The 15,415-nt window shown below is 35.6% G+C and overlaps 1 protein-coding gene across 3 annotated transcripts in view; it reads left to right on the top strand.

The window, feature by feature from the left end:
- The window catches only part of vps13b (vacuolar protein sorting 13 homolog B), a 389,126-nt gene that overhangs the window by 347,621 nt on the left and 26,090 nt on the right, over positions 1 to 15,415 (top strand). For all 3 annotated transcript variants that reach the window (XM_003226609.4, XM_008119485.3, XM_062980141.1), the window contains exons 48-54: positions 314 to 484; positions 2,155 to 2,356; positions 6,204 to 6,392; positions 7,614 to 7,760; positions 8,591 to 8,862; positions 12,472 to 12,599; positions 12,922 to 13,121. In XM_003226609.4, coding sequence (XP_003226657.2) covers positions 314 to 484; positions 2,155 to 2,356; positions 6,204 to 6,392; positions 7,614 to 7,760; positions 8,591 to 8,862; positions 12,472 to 12,599; positions 12,922 to 13,121 — 1,309 coding nt within the window. The remainder of the gene's footprint in view (positions 1 to 313; positions 485 to 2,154; positions 2,357 to 6,203; positions 6,393 to 7,613; positions 7,761 to 8,590; positions 8,863 to 12,471; positions 12,600 to 12,921; positions 13,122 to 15,415) is intronic.

Genomic DNA, 15,415 nt, shown 5'->3' with positions numbered 1-15,415 from the left:
TTAGAATCTAACACAATTAACAGTTAGATTATAGAATATCTTCAGCTAATGCAAAGTCTTGTCAGAATTGTCCATGTATTGGACTAGTAATGCCATTCTTCACACAGCAATAGTTTCCTAAATTGGTTTCCCAGATACTGTTGGGCCTACAACGCTATGCATGCATGATAGTTGATGTTGTCCAGAACTGTATTCCAACATCATTTGGGAACACTAGGTGGGACACTAGTACTGTGAAGCATACAAACAGCTTTTTTCTAATAAATCAATGTTATTAATATCACACCTATTTTGTTCTATATCCATGTGACAGAGAAGAAGATGATCCATCTGAATGTGCTGTTCCAATCTCAACAACCCTTATTAAGCAGATAACCACCAAATCTAATACAGGTGGTACCGCAAATGAAATACTTGCTGATTTCTATGGATGTGGCAATCTTCCCTATTCTGTATGGCCATATACAAAGAAGGATTTTGTCAGGTACTTTGTCTTGTTAAGCATTTCTCTTTGAATGGGTCAGTCTTAGTGAAAAAGATGTGTCTGAAATAGCTTTCTTTGTTAAATTATTTTAAAAGGGTATGTATTTTATTTTTCTGTATGTGATCGCCAGGATTCCCCAGAGGTTAAAATGCCCAGAAATGACCTTCAGGGTATTTGTGAAGCTCCTATATTGGGGAAATGTTGGGATAAAAATAAAATAAATAATTAAAGTAAAGTTTAGGGGGGGATTCTACCACATTTGGAACCCCTTTGTGGCCTGCAGGGGTCAAAACAAAATTATGCAAAGTTTTACACACACACACACACCCAAATTGCCTCCAAATGTGCTCTATGTAGGACCCAAAACATGCCCCCCAAAATAAAAAGAAATCTGGCCATTCAGTGTGTCATATGAGGCTAATAGTAATTACCCCCCCCCCCTTCTTCCATTCTAATCTAAAGCAGTAGAAACAGTTCTTTGTTAACAAAGTAGATATTTTCTTGGGCATTACTACTTTAACAGAAAATTTGGTACCAAGGTAGAAATAACATGGGAAGAGGGATCGGCTCCTATACCACATAAAAAAGAAAGGTAGTTGAACACAGTCAAGCATTTAACTCAAAACTAACATTATGCACATATGAAATGAACATCCAGATCAACCAAGCCTTGGATAAGAACACAAAGCCTTCTTAACTTTCATCTGAAGACTTCTTTCTAAGTTCTTCATGAGATGACTTTTTCGTTTACCAAACCTTTGTAATGGTTCCCATTTTGATGGACCAACTTATAGCTATGTTATTTTTAACATGCTGTGAGTAGCTGGTAAAGCTCATATGCTTTTTTGTGTGTTTTGCTGTTAATGCATGCACAGCAAGATATCCTAGAGGCAACTGCTATTTGCAGTGGTTCTTGTAGGCAGGCACACAAAACTATAAAGTAAGATAAAATAAAATCCCAGTCTTTCCCAACTCAGTCTGTGGGAATAGGAAAAGGAAAAAAAATGGAGACTAAGGATAAGATTTTCCAAAAGGAAACTTGACTTTGTTAAATGAAGTATAAACTAGAATCAGAACATTTAATATTATAAAATAAAATATTAAAAGAAAGCAATCTAATAGCAAAATAGTTGGTAGGAAAAATATCCATGGTGTTAGAGCCTAGATTTCAAATTTTTTATGAAAAACAGATTTTAACAACAATTTTGAACTTTGAAAACAAAATTTTCAAGTATTTTCCGTTCCCATGGTGTATTTGTATATATTCTTGTTCCACTGTTCCTGTGCTTTTTTTCACACAGCAACCTAGGTAATTGAGATTTTTAAAAATCACAAGAAAGAATATTTTCTATCATTTTTATAGGAGTAAAAAACAGGGAAGGAGACTAAATGGCAAGTTCTGAGACACTTTTAATCTAATTATTTAAAAATATGACTTGCTTTTTGATCCTTGAATAAAGGTCTATTTGAATCAAAGAGAAAAACCCACCTAAATCAGGGACAGATTTACTCTGGCAGGTTATCTTTATATTTCAAAATCATATCTGTTATCAAGAGACACTGCAATGTAACTAAAGCTTTAAGAATGGCTGAGATGATAAACGGCAAACTTTACCAATGAATTAATAATTTTCTTTTATCTCTCTCCTTTGATACCTTGGTCGGAACAGCGGTGAACAGCTCACTCAGTGGGACAGCCCAATGCGGGTGAAACTGTCAGTGTGGAAGCCATGTGTGAAGACGCTGCTGATAGAACTCCTGCCATGGGCTCTGCTCATCAATCATTCCAAGTGGGATCTTTGGCTGTTTGAAGGTGAAAAGATTGTGCTGCAAATACCTGCTGGGAAGACCATGATACCCCCAAACTTTCAGGCAAGATTACTGTTAAAGTCAATATATTTATTTTGTTTGAAGTTATTATATTCATTTCATGTTGAGTGGCATGGACCTGATCAAAGGACATCAGACCTGTGCTGAACTATGTTGGAGGGCACTGACATTCAGATGTATATACAGTGGCAAGCATTTTCAACTTGGTTTACTATGTACTTTCCAATTAAAGGTAAAGACAAAAAAAAAGAAAAAAAGTAATAGCAAGAAAGAACAGGAAAAAAGGAACTTACATTTGACTTCTGACTTTCCTAATAATAATTATACATCTTAGTATGTAAAATACATTCTGCCTCTATAATTACTATTGATATATTTCTTCAGTTTAATCAAGCCTACTAATTATTAAAGCCTATGGCTTACATAGTATTTTCCTTTTCCAACAAAAGAAAAGATTCCCAGTCTTTCGGAAATGTTTCCAATGGCTTTTCTCTAACCAATGTTGATAATTTGTGTATTTCAACTGTATCAGTCAGTTTCAAAAGTCAGTCCTCATTTGTTGGAATTATGGTGTTTTTCCATCTCCATACTAATCCTGCTCCCATGATCAGAGATAGTACCCTTCTGTATATCTTCTCCAATGGATTATCCATCAATCCCAGTAAAAGCAATTTTTGTGTTGAAATTTTTGTGTTGAAAAACTGAATTTTTTGTTTCAGTTGATTATTAACATAGTTTTTAGTACCAAATTATATATTTGTCTCCAAAATTTCTTAGCTTTCCCACAAGTCTACCAACAGCAGCAACAGCAACAACAATGTATTTGCTATCCACCTCTCTTCATGGCTCAAGGCAACATACAACATAATTCAAATAAACTTGCCAATATGCTGCTCACATTTCCAACAAATATTATTTATCTATTATTTATTTACTATATTTCTACCCAGCTCTTCTTACCCCAAAGGGGACTCAGATTGGCTTACAGATATGGCAAAATGCAATGCCACATTACAAATACAAATAAACACATAGAGCAAATAAACAGATAAAAGCATATAATACAATTAAAACAGATTAAAAACATAATGCCTAGACCCATATTAGCAGGCCTGTAGCGAGGGGGGGGGGGGTTAGGGGTTTAACCCCCCCCCCTGAAATTTTTCAAGTTATAAAAAAAATCTCGTTTACTCATGAATTTTAACTGGTTAACCAAATCCCCATGCTAAGTCTATGAGATGCAAAACATTAAGAGTCCCTCCAGGCACTATCTCAAGCAGATATTGACAGGTTTGTAGCGAGGAGGGGTATGTGCTAGGGGTTCAACCCCCCCCCCCCCCCGAAATTTTCAAAACCCCTCCCGAAATTTTTTTCTGGCTACGGCCCTGCATATTAGATATATCTTTATGCACTTTGGCCAAATTTTGAGATAAAATATCAATGGTACACTCACTTGCCCATCTTCCGCCAGGAATTGAAAACATGGATGTTTCAGAGCGCGTTTGAATGAATAAGCCCATCAGACTTGTCATCAGACTGTTATCTGCCTATGTTTACAAAACCGTACAGCACTTTATCACTGTCCCTTACTCCATATGATATAGCACTTTAATGGAACCAGTCCCCGTGTTTATTCATTCTGATTTTACCTATGGACCCTTGAGCTCTGCACTAGTCACCTTTTGCCGTGCATAAAAATCGATGCTCAGGCTTTTAAAGTAGTTGTCATGTTATGTCGTTTTTGTTTATTGTTGATATGTTTTAAATTACTGTTAAATTTTGTGTATGTAATGTTTTGCTATGTTGCTGTTCGGGCTTGTCCCTGTGTAAGCCGCCCCAAGTCCCTTCGGGGAGATGGTTGGCGGGATATAAGAATAAAGTTATATTATTATTATTATTATTATTATTATTATTATTATTATTATTATTATTACTACTTGAACCACATTTTCCCCATTGTTCCATTTTATATTATATCAAAAATGTTAAGCCAATTTTATTATACATTCTCTGATTTTTTCTTCTTCCAGCTCAATTTTTAACAAAAGGTCATTCATGTTACCAGTCACATGTGATTGGTAAACCCTTTGGGTTTGACTAGCCAAACCTTGTACTTCATCCTGGAGAGAAGTAGCTTGTGGGGTGCCACAGGGTTCTGCTTTCGGTTCAATGCTGTTCAACATCTTTATCAATGACTTGCATAATGCAATAGAGGGCAGGTTTAGCAAATTTTAAGATGACACCAAATTAGGACAGACAGTTAATACCACTGAGAACAGGATCCAAATTCAAAATGATCTTAACAGTTTGAAGAGCTGGGCCAAAACTAACCAAATTAATTTCAATTGGGAAAAATGTAAGGTACTAAACATGAAGAGGAGAAATGAAATGCATAGAAATACAATGGTAAAAATATATAGGACTTAATAATGTAAGTGCTGCCTGTTTCTCATTATACTTCTGGAAAGATTCCAACAGCGTTGCCTTCAAAAAATCTTGCAAATCTCTTGGGAAGATAAGCGAACAAATGTCAGCTTTCTGGAAGAAGCAGAAGCCAGCAGCATTGAAACGATGATCCTCTGCCATCATCTTTGCTGGACTGGCCACGTTGTCCAAATGCCTGATCACCGTCTCCCAAAGCAGTTACTTTATTCTCAATTCAACAACGAAAAACAGAATGTCAATGGACAGCAAAAGAGATTTAAAGATGGGCCTAAAGCAAACCTAAAAATGTGAAATATACCGAGAACTGGGAAACTATGGCCCTCGAGCGGTCTAGTGTGAGATCATCTGTTACCAACAGTGCTGTGGATTTTGAAGAGGCAGAAACAGAGGACAAATGGGAGAAACATGCCAAGAGGAAGGCACATCAGGCAAGTCCTTGTGACTGCCTTCCATATGGAAATTTATGTCCTCAAAGTGAAAGACCATGTGGACCCAGAATAGGTCTTCACAGTCCCTTGCAGACCCACCACCTAGACTCTACCCAGTGGAAGAGAAATACTCAGCCATGAAGGATCACCTATTATGATGATGATAATCCAAAAGACATTGAATATTATCACATAACTGCTTAAATGACAGTTCCATTTGTCTTCTTATCTACTGCTGAGACAAATTCCTTATTTTCAGTTGGTTCTAATGCAGTGCCTCCTAGTCAAAACTTGCCATGTTTTGAACAATAAATACTATTAAAGGAAACTTAAATGAAGGAACATAGATAATAGCCTCATCATCTTGGGTTGTTAATTCAATTTAGCCATCTCTCTTTAGTTATTATGGACTGCAGATTATTTTTGACAGCATGGGCCAAGAAGAAACCATTTATTTCTGGACTCATTTTATCATACTGTTTTGAGTGTGCAAGAAACTAAAGGGATCTTAATCCTAGTAGATATATACAAGCAGTGGCATTTGTGTCTCTTTTCACACACAACAGTTTCAAGTGTCAGATAGTCCTGTCTGATCTGTTTGCCAAGCAAAGCAACATAAAATCTCAGAATCAAACATAATTCAGCATGCATGTTTCATAATTCAGCATGTCCAGTTTTTATACTGTTTTATTATGTTACTGTTACTATTTGACTGTTTTATTATGTTACTGTGTTAGTATTTTTACCTCCTGATTTTTACCTCCTGATGATGTCATGTATGTATTTTATTGTAATTGCCTGGGCTTGGCCCCATGTTAGCCTCTCCAAGTCCCTTTGGGGAGATGGAGGCAGGGTAAAAAAATATTATTATTATTATTATTATTATTATTATTATTATTATTATTATTATTATTATGCATATTTATTTCTGCCATACAATACAACAAGAAAGGAAAATAATAATAAAATGTAAGCATGAGGATGTGCTGAACATGATAAAATGCTTTTTGTTGTAGGAAGCTTTCCAAATAGGAATCTACTGGGCAAACACTAACACTGTACACAAGTCGGTCGCAATCAAGCTGGTCCACAATATGACATCACCCAAATGGAAGGATGGTGATAATGAGGAGGTGGTGACTCTGGATGAAGAAGGATTTGTTGAAGCTGAAATAAAACTTGGAGCCTTTTTGGGACACCAAAAGGTTAGAAATATTTGAGATTAATCCTCTTGGTTTAAATGAAAGAACCTGTTCATTTTCTGCATCATCAAATTCAAAGATATTTATGTAATTTGAGAATAAGACACATTAAGTACAGTAGAGTCTCACTTATCAAAGCTAAATGGGCTGGCAGAACCTTGGATAAGCGAATATCTTGGATAATAAGGAGGGATTAAGGAAGAGCCTATTAAACTTCAAATTAAGTTATGATTTTACAAATTAAGCACCAAAACATCAAGTTATACAACAAATTTGACAGAAAAAGTAGTTCAATACGCAGTAATGTTATGATGTAATTACTCTATTTACAAATTTAGCACCAAAATATCACAATATATTGATAACATTGACTACAAAAATTCATTGGATAATCCAGAACCTTGGATAAGTGAGATTCTACTGTAGTATATATAAAGTATTGACTGGTAAAATATATCCATAAGAAAACAGTAGCTAAGAATGGTCTGCTTATTTATCTATTTATTTATCACATCAGAAGTGACTTGAGAATGCAGTTATAATGTATAAAAAACCACAAACAAAGTTAAAAACTTGGCATTATACTAAATTTCCTTTGACCAGAAGCTGGCCACTTGGAGTGCCTCTGGTGTCACTGTAACAAAGTTCTCCATTGTGCATGTGGCAGGGCTCAGACTGCATTGTAATAGGTGGTCTGTGGTTTGCTCTTCTCCACACTTGCGTGTCATGGATTCCACTTTGTAGCCCCATTGGCGCTGGATCTTGTGGTACCAGAGCACAGTCTGATCAGTGCCTTCTAAATCTTCTAAGAATGGTCTGTTGAATGGTGTAAATTCAGATTAACATGTTATTCCTGGACACCAGTATATCTGTTTCTGTGTGCTTTCAAGTTGCCCGTCAACTTATGGCGACTCCATGAATTTCATAAGGTTCCAGTATACCAGGTACCAGTCCCTTAACATTGACATAATATAACTATGGAGGCAGTCATTGTTGCTGTACCAAATTGTGCTGCAGAAATTACTTCAAATTGCAGTTTTCCATGCAATACTTTATGCCTTAAGCTGGTGACTAATACATTCCCCTGTAAATGGGACAAAATGTGTAACAGTCTCATTGGGTAGGATTCAACATTACTATGTTGTTTCCAGGAGAATTTATGTGCCTACTATGTTGGGAAATATATATTTATTCATAATATTTTATTACTGCTTTGTCCTGCAGTTGTGTCAGTTCTGCATTTCTTCCAATGTTCAACGTGGTATTCAGATCCTGCAAATTGAAGACAAAAGTATCATTGTCAATAACACTCCATACCAAATCTATTACAGACCACAGCTATCTGTTGTGAAGTCCCAGCTGACTGAGGAGGTAAAATATTAACAATATTTTTATTTAATTTTGACAATGAGTAGAAAGTTATATTTATATAAAGTCTAAACTTCTTATTGAAAGGAAAACAATGGATCAGGAGTTAATAAAAGTCACTCACTTTAGGCTGTTTTAATTAAAAACATAGATGCCACAGTACAGTCAGCTCTGGTAATTTACTATGATCTCTGCATAGTAGAAGATCTCAATACTTTGTGGAATTAGGTTTGCCTGGTCCCCATGTGTTCAGAAGCTGAGGGCTGCGGTTGAAACTGAGGCAGCATAATCTATAATAGCTGTTGAAACAGTTCTAAGAATGTGTACAAAGTTCTCATATGGAAGAGGTACATCTGCTTAAAGGCTAAAATTGTTTACAGCACCTAAACTTAAATTTGTTGGTTATAAATATTTCAAAGCTATATGCTCTTTGTGGCCTTCAATCACATTGGTCATATGTATATTTCATTCTAGCAAAATAAACTTCACATATGCATAGATACCACTGTAATTTTTCTGTAACATGGCAGCTTTATAAATTCCCTGAAAAGAATGTGACATTTGTGCCTGAATTATTTTACATTTTCAGTTTTATTGACGATGAAATATCTATGGGTATTTCATTGTCCAGCTCAATCATACTTCGGTCTGGCATATTAAGTGGTAGTGGCTATGGCATATTTGTATAAGATTTACATAAGATTAATATAGTCTGAATTCTGCTTAACCACTACCTATCCTATGAATTCTGAAGGAATTTAAAGTTGCAATTAGAATACATTAAAAAGTACAGGGAAATGACAGCTTGTAATTTCTTTGTTGCTTTTTTCCAGTTCTCACATGTTCCAGACAGCAGTACTTTCAGCATCTGCTCAGCTATGGAGTCAGGTGCTGCCAAAGCAAGTTCCATTCTTTTCTGGGACTTTGTGCATGACGCCAACTATTCTGTCTCTGATGCACTCCCTCTTCAAAAGTATATGCTGCTAAGCCTCAAACATGACACCGGTCCATCCTGGGGGCCACCAGCTATCATTAGGCAGGAATTTCCAAGGCAGAGCATAGCCATACCTATTTGTGGTCGAGATGAACAAGGATTCTCCACCAGGTATGTAGAGTGTGTGTTAGGGAGGTTGAAAATACTGTTTGATGTTCTAGGTTCCTTAATAAAAGGATTAGTTGTTCTGTTTGTATGGCCTCTTCATGAGATGTACATGATTTATTTCCCCCTGTTTATTTGTTTATTTATATCCAACCTTTTCCCCAATTCAGGACTCAAGGCATCTTTTAACAGTTAAAAACAATCTTAGATAAAAAGTAATAATATGCAAACATTTAAAATAATTAAACTATGGAAAAATGAAAACCAATTAGAAACATAAACTTTTAGACAAACAGATTAAAAAATCAAGCATGTTATACAGGCTTATTTGTCCCTTTAACCAGTCTAACCAATATAAGAAGGAAAATTCAGTGCCTTGAAGGTTCTCTCCCAATTTCTCACTAGGTGTATCTGTGATGGTGATGGGACAGAGAGAAGGGCCTTCCCAGGAGATACTGTTGAAAAAAATTAGGAAGATTTGTATGTGGGAATTATCATCACCTCTCCCTCTGTCTTTAATTAGATTTAGATTAGATAATTTAAAGGCATATTTCTTACATTAATTTCATACTACACAATTTTAATTAAAAGAAAAGAGGGGAATAATACAATGTATAATAGGATAATAGACATATAGTCTAAGGTACATTTGTAATGAGGATTTCTTGACAAGATTTGTTTGAAGGATGGTTTCCAATGTCTCTGACTGGGATTCAAATCTCCACTCAGCCATACACACTGGGAGACCATTGGCAAGTCACACTGACTCAGCCTCAAAGGAAGGTTAAGATAACCCTCCTCCAAACAAGTTTTTCTGAGAAAACCTCATGATAGCTCTCCCTAGGTTCCCATAAGTTGGAAATGGCTCAAAGGCACATAAGAACAAACATTTAGCCCTCCAGCATTCTTCAGTATAGGCTACACCATCTACAACTGCTGGTAGTAAGTAAGTAAGTAGGTAAGTTGATGTAAGGAAGTAAAAGTAAAGTAAGTTGATGTACAATAATTTCTTTCTGGCCAGGTAATTTCAATTCCATATACTGTACATACATATAAATCTAAATGTTTTAGTTTTTAAAAATTGACCAAAGAAACTTGAGTAAACATACCTACAGGTCAGTGTAAGTACTGTATTTTAACTCTATCAAAAAGGAACCATCTCTGAGCAGAGAGGTGAAAGATTAGAACTCCATCCATCCTGAGAGAACCTAAAAGAAGCACGAGACCCTTCCACTCTCTGTGCTGTGATTATACTTCTGGTCTTTTTGAATACCTAAATAGGAAAATGATAGTTGTGGTGATCAGGGGTGACTGGCTCCTGAAGCAGTTCTGGCACTTTCCTTTCTCTAAAAATGACCCTCAACTTCAGGTCATATCAAAATCCCTATTTTTTGCCTTGAAGCCTTTCCTCATCTTATACATGAAGTTGACATATGCATGAGTATATACAGTATATTAAAATGATAATAGTAAACAGTAGGAGACCAAGGTCAAAAGCATTTCCTCCTGTATTCTCCTAGAAACAGTGGTTTCCTCTATGCTCCTCGGTAATCTTTAAAATGAATGGATTTTTTGACCACGCCTTTAGTCTGCCTGCAAAGGCAACCAAGAAGGTACTGATGGTTTCTTATGCATTTCTGGAAACCCATTCCTTTGGAGATTTAATTCAATCAGAACCTGAACATTTTGATAAAGCACTGCCATGAGTTTTTGCATGGGCTGGAAAAAATAACTTACCAATTCAGCACCAGATAAGGGATTGTTCATGTCTGGCTTTGCAAATATCCATAAAAAGTTGTGCTGAATACAGTTTCTTTATCTGTAAGATACCACAACATCCTTTGTTGTTCATGATATTTTTATAGCTGTTTTCCACTTAGCACGAATACTCTTAATTTCAGACATGAAGGAATTGCACTCTTACTATTGGCAGGGCATGCTATGCATTTGTTTCATTAAAAGATCTGTTCCGCAAATCTCTTCATTCCTTATGGCAGACATAAATTGATATGATTATTTACTTTTTTCTCCATCTGGATAGGTTGTAATTTTCATGCACTTTATGAACAGTTTTATTTATATAATCTAGTTTTCTACATGTCTGTACAAACTTCCAACTTTCTAAAGATCTACAATGTGAGAAAAAGAGATGAAAATAATGTAAATGTAAACAGGTAGAACTTAAATCAAGAAACACAGTGATCTTAGGAAAATAAAAAGAAAAGCTTTCCAAGCCTGAAAGCTTACCTATAAGCAAGTTGCATTTCCTGCTTTGAAAATAAGCAGTAAAAATTCCATTGCTGAGTAGAAGACTTGATTTCCATTTCCTGGCCCAAAATTAATTTTGTTCTTGCCACAAAATGCAGAAATAAATAAGGAGCAATATAAAGCTCTCTCAGCTCTAAACCAGCCATATGGCCTTGCCCATGTTGTGAGCTGTGTGGGAGATGCTTTGAAGACAACCTGTTTCAAACCCTGATTATTGAGGAAGGGAATTCCTTATATCATTTCAGTCTTTTGAATGATTTATGAACAGCGTAGCTGGACTCAAAGAGATTTCAGTGCAGGTCTTGGAGGAGAAGATGTTGACAAAATACAGTGATCCTTGTCTGAGCAGGAGGCAGTCGCAAAAAAATAAATATTCCTTCCTCCACAAAATACATTTTTATCATATTATTTTATCCTGTTTATATGTTCTACAAAATCACTTGAATGCACTAAATGTAAACAGGCAAGTAAAAAATCTGTTGCAACTGGAATATACCCAATATGTGTGGGAGCCCCATGTTGAAGATAATCCTATCAGAGGGTGTGCTGGTTGATATGTTAGTTCTGTCTGTCACTTTTTTTGGCTCATTGGATACTGTTGCTACTCTACATGTCTTTTGCATCAACAGTGTGCTAAATGGCTGTTGTATAATTCTGTTAAGCATGCAATAAGGCCGTTTATACCTTCTTGTACTGCATATAGTGCTAACTTTGATGAGACTTAGGGGTGTACTATCTATACCATAGAATTAAATGCAATTCGATACCACTTTAATTTCCATGACTGAATGCAATGGGATCATGGGAGTTGTAGTTTTACAAGGTGTTTCTTTTTTTCTGCCAAATAGTGCTGCTTCCTCCCCAAACTACAACTCCTATGATTTATAGCATTGAGCCATAGCAGTTAAAGTGGTGTCAAACTACATTCATTCTGCAGTGTAAAAGGTCATTTATTATCCTTTAAAATCTCATTCCAAAAGTCTAACATTTACATATTGATTCTGTCCATGGAACACACCATCTTTATATCAAGTGCTTCCTAGAGATAGTCTAAAACTGTACACAGATCCATGAAAGCTGAGGCAACAACTATACATTCTTGTAGACATGGCTATGTTTTTTCATATGAGATACGATTACTCCTTTGTAAGCTTCCTAATGATGGTCATGCTGTCAGATTTTTCTAAAGGCAGCAGTTATTCATGGGATCTTTCTTTTGAGAGAAGGGGAGAGACACTTCCCCAAAGTTATTCTTTTCATATGTTATTAAGTTGGCAAGGGGGGTTTGTAATAGCAAATGAAGCCTGTGTGAAGATGTGTGTAATATTATAATCTTGTTCCCTTCAGGGCTATAGCACTGACTTATCAGGAACATCTTGGGGTGACATACTTAACTCTATCAGAAGATCCCAGTCCTCGTGTAATTATCCACAACAGGTGTCCTGTCTCGCTGCTTATCAAAGAAAACTTCAAAGGTGTGACATTTATACTGTTACAGAATAATGTTTTGAGTCTTTGAATAAAACAGCTGGCTTTCTTCTCTTTGTTTCTGAAAAAAATATTCATAATTAACACTTCTAAGCTGGGGGAACCATTTGTATGGGTAAGACCCAAAAATAAATATCTGTAAAATAGCCCCTCCCCTCAAAAGTAGTGGTAATTGTGTGTACTGATAATCTATGAGGCAAGCTCCATTAGAGGCTAGCATGTGTGCATATATTGAGATAATATGGAATTGTGCCATAAGTACAAACATCTTTCTTGAAAGAGCCTGTTTGACCTTTTAATGCATTCCAGACACACCAAAGTTTGATGTTTACTGCAAGCATGTTCCAGCTGAAAGTTCAGTACATCATGAGCTTTATCATCAAGTGTCCAGCTATCCAGATTGCAAAATGAAAGATTTGGTACCCAGCATCGTTTTGAAAGTGCTATCATCAGAAGAATTAACAAATGAATGGAGTGATTGTGTGGACATTAACAACCAAGGCACCCAGGTTAGTGTTTTGTTTGTATTCTAAATTTGTGGAATGAAACATTTTGAAGCAGGTGATTGAAACAATAAGATCCTGGAAGACTTCTGTATGACTGCCTCCATCATAGCCTTCATTTCTTTCAAGCACAAGCTTAAACAAAAGGAGACATTGTTACATATTCAACCTTAACATCTTCGTTATGGGGTTTAATTAAATGTGTTTTAGAATTATGATTCAAAGTCTTAATTTACAGAGAAAATTTCCTTTCCGTTCACTATTGAATGTGTGAAAAAGTGCACACATTGTGTGTTTTTGTAACTTCCCTTTACTTCTGTATTGGTTTGTGTAGAAAAGAGAAGAAAAAAATATTCTTATTTGCTCATTCTATATGGCTTTGGAATTCACTCTTAAGAAAGACAGACACTAGTTCAAATGTATTTTTCTCCTTTTGTAAGAACTCCTTAAATTACCTTTCACTTAATTATGTTTACCCCACTCTCCATTTAACAGGTTGTTAGCAGAGTTGTAAGTGGCTCAGACTTCTTGTTTTAAATTCAGTGAAGAAGTTTGAGACCATTCTTGGGCCAATGCATTACCAAAAGCCAGTTGATATCTTTGAAAGGAAGAAGAAATTACTCTTCCCTTAGTATAAGAATTTGGATGTTTTCCATGTATTCAGTATTGGTGAAGAGTTTTATTTGCATATATCATATTTACCATTTGATTAATTAATAACTAAAATGTATAAGTTCTTTCATATCTATTAACTAGGGTTAACCATAGAACATAAGGCAACAGATGGTGAAACAATGTTACCACTCTCCCACCAACATTCCTCCACAAAGTAGAAATGTCAAGATAGAGGCAGGAGATATCATTTTGACTCTTTAGTCAAGGGGGAAAGGTAATATTTGCTTGTGTTAATTTCAAATACTTTAAAAAAGTCTATTACTCATTATTACATACTGAAATGGTAGAACATCTAGCAGAGACAGTCCACAGTTTAGATGGCTGGGCCATCAATCAACCTTACTAACATCTACTGCATTTTCCTTCCTTCTGCCTTCACTCAGACATGAAGCCTACAGGGTGATCTTGGTTGGGTCACATTCTCTCGGTCTCAGAGCAAAACAATGGCAAAGCTCTTCTGAACAAAATTTGCTGAGAAAACCTGCGATAGGGTTACCTTAGGGACACCATAGGTCAGAAATAACTTGAAGACACGCAACAACAGCAACGGTATCATAGGTCCTTTATAGATGCCTGTTGCTCTACAAAAGTAATTTGGGAAGTCCATGGATTACAGAAATTCTAATCAACATATTGATAGCAGAAAGATAAAAGTAGCGTAAGCAGAGAATTAACAAATACGACGGTAATTTAAAGGGAACTTGCAACAATAATGGGAGATGATAACATCATATGATATAGATGTCATGTCTAAAAGAATAAAAAGAAATAAAAACTCTATACTGAAAAGCAGATTTAAATACAACTCTGATCTTGGCCACTATGAAGCCATCAGAAGTTTCCTCCTCTCTTCCCATAATGTCTGTATATCTAAGTGCTTATTGCAAAGCACATTATTCCTAACGTGGAGATATTTTTATTCTGAACATGTCACCTTTCATTCATTCTATTTTATGCAGTTGTCTTTTTAATTTATTGTATATTAAAGTTTAGACATCTGTGCAATGTGTCGGCTAAAAATCTATCTCCCAAGAGAAATATGGCTCTCTTGGAAACCTGAATGTTGGGGATGGAATAAATTATGCAAAGAAAGCAATTCACTATATAACAAAAATAGAAATTATCTTCCTGGTTTGAAAGTGTTATTTCCTGTTTAATTATGCAGTACTTACTTTGAAAGTAGTTGTTATACTCCAGAAACTTCATTTTGTGGCTGCCATTTTTGACCTTTTATATTATATTTTTAACCTTTTATGCATACCTCAAAAACAAAGTTTTTTTCAGTTTAATAAACATTTTCCACATTTTTATGATAGAATAAATTAGTTAATGATATTTATAGCCTAGGAACAAAAATGGGTTACATAGTGTTAATCATTAATCAGAAGTGCAGAACTTGTTTGCTTACTTTACACCAGAATATGATTGTTGCAGATGTTGTTCCAGTACAGAATATATACACCTCTGATCTCACAGGATTGTGAACCATTTATTCTTTCAATCCAGCTGCGAATTGAAGCTAAGTGCTCTTTCTTCCACTTGTAAGAAAGCTTTACAAGTATTTACTGAATTTCACATCTGCCATCCGCTATCAGAGCTAGCTTTGGCTCAGATTCCAAAACGAT

This window comes from Anolis carolinensis, chromosome 4, assembly GCF_035594765.1.
Source record: "Anolis carolinensis isolate JA03-04 chromosome 4, rAnoCar3.1.pri, whole genome shotgun sequence".
NCBI lineage: Eukaryota > Metazoa > Chordata > Lepidosauria > Squamata > Dactyloidae > Anolis > Anolis carolinensis.
Note: the sequence above shows the minus strand (reverse complement) of the source record. Positions and strands in the feature narration are given on the sequence as shown.